Raw genomic sequence first — 10749 nt, 5'->3', positions numbered from 1 at the left:
TGCTTTGCTCAAAATGTCATCCATTTAGGTTAGTATTATCCATAGAGTCACCTGTCTACCACAAAAGTACAGTGGAGACCTACACTTAATTAAGACTTCCAGGTATAAATAATTAATATAAACAGCAGAAATGCAAGCAGAATGAGCCTGGACATAGCCTGATTTGTTTCCTTTGTGCTTTTGAGATATTTCAGAGATGTAGGACAGACAAGACACAATAGTTTTCTTAGAAACAAGGAGAGTTCCTCCGTAAACTTCACTTTTCTGATAAGTGAGAGCACACTTTAGAAGAGGATGAATGCTCAAAGAGGTAAATAAGATTTCAGTTTTCCATGGGATGGTGTTATTCTTTATCTTAAATATTTTCCTGAAAGGAACTGTAAGTCATGGTTGCTCCCCTTGAGGTAGAGAGAAGCCCCAAAAGACTGTCTACTACAGACACAGTGAGACTGGGTTGGGTTGCTTGGTGAACAGAGTCCTTCAGAAATAATGTTGTTAAAATTGTATCATATAGTAAAAGAAGATGCATTGTCAGTCAGAATTTCACTTGTCAGTCGTGAAGAATAAGTGTCAGAATTTGTCCTTGAACCACGTTTATTGTATTTCTTGTACCTCCTGCACCAAAGGTTCTTCATTGTCTTCACAAAATAACTTCTAAACTTCACTCCAATAAATGCATAGAGTACAGGGTTCAAGCAACAGTGTAAAAATGCTATGGTCTCAGTGGTATATTTTGCGTAGGCCATTACATTATCAGAGTCACAAGATTTCTCTGTCTTGCCCATATTTGCAACTGCCACGAGAAGAACAGTGTTATAGGGCACCTGGCAAACTAGGAACACAGCCACAATTAATACAATCACATTGATGGCTTTGTTTCTTTTGGAATTCTGGGCTTGTTGTAAGGACTTGACAATGAATGCATAGCAAAAAATCATGAACACGAAAGGTACAAAAAATCCAAATCCCACTTGTAGACACAGCAGCACTGATTTCAGGACAATGCTGTCAGACGCTCTGTCAAATTTGTGATCGCAAATCATTTTGGTTTCATTACTGGCGAAGCTATAACTTTCACTGTATAGAAAAGAGGAACTGGAGATTAAAATGGCTGATGCCCACACAGCCAAACAAATCAGTTTACTGTATGCGAGCGTTCTTGCCCTGAGTTTAAATGACTTTGTTGCCTGTACAATTGCGATGTACCGGTCCACACTGATAAAGGCCAAAAGCAGCATGCCACAGCTAAAGTTGATCGCATAGATACCTCTGGCCATTTTGCAAACGAAACTGCCAAAAATCCATTTGTCAGCAGCATAATTCACTGCCCACAGCGGGAGAGTCAGCACAAAGAGTATGTCCGCTATGGCCATGTTGAGGAGGTACACATCCGTCATGGACTTGGTTCGCTCATATAGCGCAAAGGTCATCACTACAAAGATGTTACCGACTAGGCCGACGATACAAATCAGTGAGTAAGCAACTGGCAGAAACACTTTGGTGAAGCTCCTGACTTCAGACTTGGAACAAGGTGCTATAAGTAGAGAAGCGTAGTCTGTATCAAGAGAATAATCTGTGGAATAACTCTCGGAATCTGTCTGTTAAAAAAAAAAAATAAAAAGATCAACAGTCAACTCATCGGTGTTAATCCCTTCTATACATGGTTTGTCTACTAAGTACTTACAGTATTCATTTTGTTAGTGCACTTCTGAGAAGGAACTATATGTGGAGAAGAGTTTCAAAATGCCCTCCAAAGATTTCTGAAAAGGAAAGAAAAAAAAAAAAAGAAGTTGAATTGAGAAAACAGCACAAGAAATGAAAAGGAGCAGAAAAAAACATTTGGAAACTGAATTCGCGTTCCAAGAAGAACCAGCTCACATCAGGTGTATCAATGAGACACAGAATCTCAACAAAACTCACATCTCTGCAGTACAGTGCGCGCTTATGGAAGGTGGGCGGTTTGTATCAGTATCGTTAAGAGCACCATCTTACATCCTTAGAGATTATAAGCGATGGATGAGAATACGTGTCCTTTAGTTCACACTCACTTCACTCCTCAGGAAATCTGAACAAATCAAATTTCAGTTTCAAGAATGCAGTATGGCAGTTAAAATCAGTGTACTGAGACAGGTATAAATGAGTAAGCAGCAGAATCCAGCATCTTACTATACTCCATAACAATATGTACTGTTTTAACATCTTTTTTTTATGTATGTGTGTGATGAATACACATTACTGACTCTCTTTTACAGAAGAAAAACTCCAGCATGGAGTCTTTACAGTAATCACAGAATCACAGAATCACAGAATCACAGAATGACCCGGGTTGGAAGGGACCTCAAGGATCATGTAGTTTCAACCCCCCTGCCTAGCAGGGCCACCAAACATACGCCTTTACTAGATCAGGTTGCCCAGAGCCCTGTCCAACGTGGTCTTGAACACCCCCAAGGTGTTCAAGTTCAGTAAGTATTCACTGGGGATGTTCAATTTGACATGCCCGTCCCCCCACCCAACATCACTATTAGGAGTGCTTATCATAGTGCAGGATTTCAGTTATGTAGAGTCAAATCCATTGACTGTGATTGCAGTGAGACACAGACTTCTGCAAATCAGACCACAGGGTGTAAAGTTTTGACTTCAGATGGATAAAATGGGGAACATGCCATTGCTGGGAGCGTGCCACCGGAGGCCACAAGCACAAAACTGGACATAAGTAACTTGATTAACCTCACACAGTCTGCAGACACAGCCGAGATATTACAAGGAAGCTGGGAAAGGACAGGTCAGTCTTCACTCCAAAGCCACAAGAAGAAGCAGTTTCCATGTGACTCGAGTAGGGAGTCTGGCTTATGGCAGAAGTCTTCGGATGGGTAAAAGAGCACCTAGAGCATGTTGTTTAAACATCTCAGCTTCAATTTTTTCCTGTCTTTTAAATAAATCTTTAACCACAACTCCAGCTTCCTCTGTAAGCTTTTCAAAGCTGATTTTTAGAAGCTGTGGGAGTAATGACAGCCTGAAAGTCCTTGAACAGTTCCTGAAGCAAGCTTTAACAACTTGAAGTGTCTTCTCTGAAATGCAGAGGTGTATAAAACAAGCCGGTAAGTCATACAGTACACCTGGGACTGTGGACCCTGGTCTATTTTCTCTGAGCTACCCTAGTCTGCAGATGTTGCTTCCCCCTCCTCTGTCCCAGCCAGTTACATGTCTATTCGTGGTGTCTCTGTTACCCTTCGTGCTGCCTGTGCTAAATGGTTGCCTGTCTAGATTATTGTTTTAGAAACTGTTATTTTACAGTTGATTAGATAAACAGATTAACAAATAGGAAGACATACTTTCCTTGGATATAAAAGTAGTTTTTGAATATAAAGCATAGATGGAATAAAAAAGCATGAAGGCATTTAGAAAGAAGGGGGTATATGTGTTTCCTGAAGTCTATAAGCACAGACTCTATATCCCTAAGAAATTCATTGGGGCACCACCAGCCACATGTTTCTTTACATGAGGACCAACAAAAGCCTCTTGAGACTGGCTGGTACAAGATGGTAGACAAAGACTCAATCTGAAACCAGAATAGCAGAGATCAGATTTAGAACCTGATTTAAATCTCTTGAGCTTATTTCCTTTTGAGAATTTGAAACTTAATTCACCAAAGTTGTTAGGAAGGTGCACTGACTGCAAAGGAAGCTGAATCAGAGCTGTAAACTTCCTGATTTAAATCTCTTCAGTAGTCTTTCAATAGGCAGCTTTGCTTTGCACCAATATATTAGGGAATATTCAAAAAGAAATTTCTGTACATACAGGAGTGAGTGTGGTTGGGTGAGTTCTAATATTGTTTATTGATTACATACAGGCATGTCTATGCACGTGCACACAAACATACTTCTGAACATTAAATGTCATATAAGCCCTCCATTTTCCCCTATAAGCTCTAATCTACATTAACATTTCCTTTAGCAATAGAAGCAATATGTGAGTAGACACAAAGTCTACTCTCCAAAGTAAGACTAAACTACAGTCTTAAATAAACAGGTTATTTGGAATTATAAGACAATGGCTGAAGAAAGACCTCAGGAAAAAGATGGGTTTTTGTAGAGGAAAGATTTATCAGCACTTGGAGGAAATCAGAAAGCATTAATCAAGCATTATCTACCATTACAAGCACCCTCCCGCTACTGCATGCACTTTTTATGTATTCCTCATGTGTACATGCATTACATAGAATCTATTTTAGTACTTACCAGATTTAAAAATGGTCTGTAGGTCAGATGATACTGTACGACTCTGTTACATTCTTCTGTGGCTGGCTAAAGTACATTTACAAACAGCCTCAAATAGAAGTACACTCTGATTTAAAAAAACAAGAAATAACAGCAATAGTCAAAGGTACAGACTTAAATTGAAATTATCACCACTTCCTCCTAACAAGCAAAAACCTGCTTTTTTTTTTTAAGTAAAGAAAATTATTTAACCTTATCTGTGCTGGAGAGGTGCAAGGCAGAGGGAAGTCATTGAATAATGACTGCCAGGGATGGAGGTACTGGAGTTGCCATCCCTGGCAGTGTTCAAGAGGTGTCTGGATAGGGAACTAGGAGATATGGTTTAGTGGTTTTCTGTAGGCATGGTAAAGGGAGGATGGTTGGACTAGATGATCTTGTAGGTCCTTTCCAACCTTGTGATTCTATGATTCTATGAATTGAATGAGACTACCTATGTAATAATCCTATTTTCACAAAACAGAGTCAGCATTGGAATCATTAAAAATAAAGTGTTAAGAAGATCTTTGAAGGTCCCTTCCAATGAAAATTATTCTGCGACTCTTTGATCTATTTACGTCTGTTGTTAATTGAAATAAGAAATGAAAATACTTCATTTTATGATTCATTAGTTTTTAAATATATATCTCTCTATTTCCAGGCTTTAGCTCTTGATTGCAATTTAGATTAGTAGGTAATTCATAGAAAAAAGTGAAAAAGCATATTCTTTATTCTTGTTTTAGAATTTGTTTCTGTGAGTGTTCTACTGAGCCATGTTACCTCATTGGAGGCATCAGATAGTATTAATACAGGCAGCCTTTTAAGCTATGCTTTAAATTAATAGATCCTAAAGAAATATAGGATGATGGATGTCATGCTCCTATTTTCTTTCAGAACAGAGCATACCACAACACAAGTAGATCTCTAGCAGCTTAAGTATGGTACTGCATTCCATGAAACATAACCAGGAAATGAAACAAAGATGTGACCGGGTGGGTTTTGAAATAAGTTACCATCGATCATAATCAATTAAGCAGGCATATTGCATTTCCTTGAATGTATGGTTTTTTTTGGATCAAACCCTTGGGTTCAGATACAATTAAATCCCAACATATTTGCACGAATCACTAGCATAACACATTGATACTCCAAAACCCTGAAACGAGGATATCATTTTTCCTATATATTAATGTGTATGTTGACCCACCCGTGGATGTTAAAATTATTACTGCTGAAAAAAATATCTTTGCTGCAAAAAAAGTGTGAAATCAATCAGGACTGTGACTCAACTAACTTCAGTGGACTCAATAAGAAATAATTTGGACTTCTTATTGCTGTTTGGAACAAAGCACTGCCTCTCATCTCAAATGTGGGGAAAGTTAAGATTACATCTGTAAAATAACTGAGCTCTTGAAATATGGTTTAGTAAAGTTTAATGCGTGGAAGAGTGATTTAAGAGTTTAAGTGCAGAGATTATTTAAAGACAGAAAATGAAGAGAAGCATTTGTAGCAGATCATGAAGATCATCTCTATTACAAATTTCCATTGATAAATCAAAATAACAGCTGCAGTTATAGGACCAAGTTGCAGCAGTGGTCCAAAGACTTGTTGATCTGTGATGACCGGATGGGCATGAAGTTTTGGAGTCAGGCTAACACATGTGATTCTGTTGCTCACTGCGTACCTGGGACATCTTTTAGAGATCTCTCATTCTTCTCTAATTGCCCATGACTTTGTATTTCTTTTCAAATGCATTGGTATTAAATTATAATGTCCTAAGCATCCAGGAGGCTGTTCTATCTGACCTACATCTGCACAAAACTTGGCATAAAGTAGTGACTTTTTTTAGTAACAGTGATTAGAAAAGCAAAAAGTGACAAAGCAGAAGTTATGGTAACACTTCTGTAAAAATCTGTTGAGCTCCCACCAGACAACTACAATACAGTTCTGCTCATTCCCACTCGGGAGGCATGTGGTGAGGCAAGGCTGTTGCTATAAAGTTATGAGGTATATGGGAGAACTAGCTGAAGAAATATGGAGAAAGCAGTGTGGAAAAGAAAATTCTATAAAAGCACGAGTTCTGGGAGGCTTTGAATGCAAATTCATTTACTGAGGCAGAGAAAAAAAACCATACAGAGAGCTGCCTGTGAAGCTATCAGGTAATATCAGATAAAATCATCTCAACACTGGGGCATCTTTTGCTTCTGGATGTTACAGAGGAAAAACACACACAAGAGTTCAAAGAGAGATTAGGCAAATGCAGATCGAGGAGGCCTGCAGAGGTAATTAAGAGATAATTAAGCCCCCAGCTCAGTGACATGGTTAGAAACAGACTCCTGAAAGCTGCGAGGATATCCCAGGACAAGGGCCATGAGGCAGATGTTCTCCACCCCAAGTGCTTGCATCTAGCCATCTTCAGAAGTAAGACATGGCCCTGTGTGGATCTTTGGTCTGTGGGACCATTCCTGTATTCTTAGCAGCCGCCATGTCCAGCCACGTGTCCCAGCTTGCTCTGGAGCCACCCATGTTCACCAACTCACAGTAGCTGCAGAAGGATGCCTATATTTTCATTGGCCTATAATGCCACTGTGGGTCAGTGCTAAGGGCAGTGCGGAGGTGGAGGTGTGAGCAGGCAATGATGCTGTGGAAGGTGCACACCAATGGCACTGGCAAGCTGCCCAAACCTTGCGAGTCTTTCGAGACATCCTTAATCACAGAAACAAACTACTCCTCACCACATTATTTAATTCATAACATTAAAGCCTTGGGAATTTTCAGGACACTCAGTTCACCTTACCCCTTTAACTATGGGATTTTACTTAAAAAACAAACAAACACATTTTTGTATTGTTCCACTAATTTGCTGTTATTTGCATTTCAAACACAAGTCATCCAGTTAACATGAATCACGTTTCATATGAGGTTCCTAAGGTATTTTCTGACCTTTCTTGGAAATAAAAATGTGAGTTTCATTTCTAATTCTCGTTTCCATCGAGTTCTGTGAGAAACAGTACATTTACTTTTGATAAGCTGAAGTGCTTATACTTCTTCTAGTAACACAGCTATATGTGACAGCTTAGATCTTGCATACAGATAACTCATTTTCTGCCTATATTTGAACTAAACCACTGATTCCTGTGCACTGTGTTTGACATTTTGAGACTTGTCTCCCAGTCCTGTTAAAAACAGCACATTCAGAGCAGGAGCACATTCTATGTTGGTGAAGGGATCCGCAGGCAGCCCATTAATCTGTGGGACTTTAATTGTCTCTTTTCCTTATCTCTGGGACTGACAAGATGGATCTGAGTCTCACAAACAAACTTCTCTCTACAAAGACAAATCTAGCCTAAGGCAGTCATATAAGGAGCAAATAAAAAGTAATGGAAGCAGAAATTGTATCCATATTACACAATTGGATGTGAGTACATATCACCAACCAAGTCCATCATGATTGTACTCCATATTCAAAGAAGCACGTCTTCCAGCATCTTTATCAGACATCAGCCCACGTTTGGAATGCTAGCGGTTTAGTCTGGGAAGCAATTGGATACTATCAGGTGTATTTCACAGTATGAGACTAGGTGTACTGAGATCACTTGTTTCATTAAAAGATAGATCAGAATTTCAGATTATCCATTACAAAAACCATTTCTCATTTTTTTCCATATTCAGAAGCTTTTGAATTTCAATGTATCTCGTGCTTTTTGCCTGCAATAAATTCAAAATTTAACAAAAATATCAGTCTTCCAGAAAGTGAAGAATTAAGTCCATTTAGGTTAGTGCCTAAAGTACTATGAGATAGCTAGCGCAACTTACCTCCTTAGCGCATTTTCTTCTGACCCAGTTAGAAAGCTCAGACAGCCTTTCTTGCAGATGTTTTGTGCTTCACCTTCACACTGTGGCAAATGGAAAGAGTTTTTTCTTTTTAAGACATCTACTTGAAAATCTGCCTGGTATGCAAATGAAGCCCCCACATCTATCTAGTTTTTGCTTGTATGTTAGAGCTCGGAAAGGAAATTTACTCTCGTTTAGCTAATACGGTTATTGCGGTTTCTCAAATCTCACCACATGTTAGTTTTCTGCCACCATTAATTAAGGAAAGAAAATACTGAAACATAAGGAAAACACTGTATGAGTTATCCCAGAATCCACGTGTTTCTTCTGGAATGAGTCAGGATGTTTTTTCTAATTCTGAAATACTTACACATATCGCACCCCATTCCTTCCTGCTTTCATGTTCATTCGGTTGAACTTAGACCAATTTAGTCTGATGCAAAAACCTAGCCACCAGCTGAGGTTCTCCAACATTCAGTCAGACCATGAAATATAACCTGTATTTTTACATTAAGATTGCTTGTATTACCCGTTCATTTAAAATGCATGAACAAATAAATAAATAACCATCACATATTGTCAGTATGTTTTCTCATTATTTTCTTTAAAATTTCTTCCATCTGTTTGCCTCTGGCTTTCTGCTCCCTCTGATGTTTTTTCTGTATCTGGTACTTCTGTGTTTAGGTTTTTTTTGTTTTGTTCTCTCTATTTCTCCCTCTTCTGTTGTCTGGCTTTTCTTCAGTTTCCATCTCTTGTTTCCATCCTTATCATTTCTCTCCAGCATTACATCTTGTGGTACTACTCATCTGCTTTCCCCTTAATTTTTTTGCTTGATATTTTCGGCTTCAGTCCTGTCTGATTCCAGCCACCTACTCATGTCTTTTTGTATACTATGGGTTGCCAAGGTCCCACCTAATATCCCAGTAAAAGCATTCATCAAGGTTTTAGCTGGGCAAACCAGTCAAAGAAGACCAAGCTTTGCTAAGGCCTTCTACAACGTTTAGTCAAATGAGAGAACAGGGGGTTAAATGGGTATCTATGGTTACAGAGAGACTGAGAAGCTAAGGGGCTGCGTCATGTTTAGGTCTCACTCCTAGCCCAATATGTATGACTGCATTTGTAAAACCTCTCAGTCTATCCGTTTTCTTCTATCAATGTATACGCTGTTTCATTTGAAAATGGAGACTAAAAAATAAATAAATAAAAAGATGGGAAACAGTCTGTGGTTCATGTGAAAATGGTAAAGAATCAGAGGTGATTTCTTATGTCGAGTCTGGAATTTTCTGAAGGAGGAGTACAGTCATACTCAGAGCACTTCTCTGCTTCACGGCAGCCTTGCTTCTTACAACAGCCTACCTCCTAACTGAGCTAGGCATGGAAGAAGCACAAAGAGCTGTAAGCGTGTGAAGTTACATGTCAGATTACATTTCCTCTTAGAGTGGAGAAAGTAGGCAATGAGTAATGCCATTCTATAGCCTAAGGTCTTGTGAAAGTCCAGACTGGAAAAGGATTGGGAATTGTGAGGTTTTAGAAAAGAAAGGGGCAACTGACTGAAGTTGTCAGGAGTTCATAATCTGAATTACCTACCTTTTCCGCTCATGGGAAAGGATTGCATTGACTGGAAAATAAATGCTCATTCCTAGAATCCCAAAGAAGAGAGTAGCACCAGTCCCAAACCCTTACTCTCCACCACTTCTGTACTGTTTTGCATACAGCTGTGCATCACCCAGACATTTTGTAAATGTCTTTTCTGAGGTCATGGAGGGGGCAGCTGTCTACATAAGTGTATCCCCTCCGGAGATGTACATATCAGAGGTAACTATTACAACGTTCCTTGACTCCACCTGAGTTAATGAATCCATGAAACCTAGTCCGTTACAAGACACAAAATATGTCATTATGACGCCGATCTTATGACAGTAGCGATACTGAAAGGCTTAAAAGCATTCTTCTTAAAACGGATCTGATTTTTTAAAAGTGAAATGTGTTGCTACAATGAAGACAAAATACTGCTAAGTATTTCCAAAAAAACTGCTGCCCTTTGAAGCAAATGCTGCCCTGCAAAAAGTTCTGCTGAATTCATTACTAATTTACATTAAGCTGTGGAGAACACGTGAGTTTCCATATTCAGAAATGCTGCAAGCCCCATGCAAAGAGAGAAGTAGAGTTAAATGTGCAGTTGTTGACATAATTTCTATGGTTTTGATGCTGTAGTGAGATGATACCCTTTGTGGTAATGTTTTTTTGCTTGCTTGCTCACTCACACGCTCTCTGTTTCAGGTCTCATTGAAATGACTACCAAAGTAGTTTCTCAAAGCAAGTCATCAGACTGTACTCCCAAGCACTGACATTTCAACCTTAGTATGTTGAATTCATTGACCTGATTTCTTTTTAGAGCTGTATGTTCTTTGTATGACTGTATTTGCAAGAGACCCACACCATGGAATGCCCCAGTCACCTCTGTTTCCATAGCAGTAGCCTTCACGGCCTTAGTAAGCACTAAAAGCTAGAGTTTAAAAGGTGCTCATATACTTAATTATGCAATTAGTTTCACAGTGTGGAAGTTTTAAAACGTCTGTGACCCTGGCTTCCATGTAAAACCACAAGTGCTAAAGTGGAAGAATGACATTTGTAATTGTGCCTGCACAATATGCAATCCCTG

General features: G+C 39.1%; 1 protein-coding gene across 1 annotated transcript; it reads right to left on the bottom strand.

The window, feature by feature from the left end:
* Positions 1-506: 506 nt before the first annotated feature.
* CCR6 (C-C motif chemokine receptor 6) lies at positions 507-6208 on the bottom strand. Its single transcript, XM_072333785.1, has 2 exons — positions 6192-6208; positions 507-1584 (listed from the first exon to the last, which is right to left on the bottom strand). The coding sequence occupies exons 1-2, from the start codon at positions 6206-6208 to the stop codon at positions 507-509; spliced, it is 1095 nt and encodes a 364-aa protein (XP_072189886.1).
* Positions 6209-10749: the final 4541 nt, after the last annotated feature.

Source organism: Excalfactoria chinensis, chromosome 3, assembly GCF_039878825.1.
Source record: "Excalfactoria chinensis isolate bCotChi1 chromosome 3, bCotChi1.hap2, whole genome shotgun sequence".
NCBI classification, from domain to species: Eukaryota; Metazoa; Chordata; class Aves; order Galliformes; family Phasianidae; genus Excalfactoria; species Excalfactoria chinensis.
This window is presented reverse-complemented; position numbering and strand designations above follow the sequence as displayed.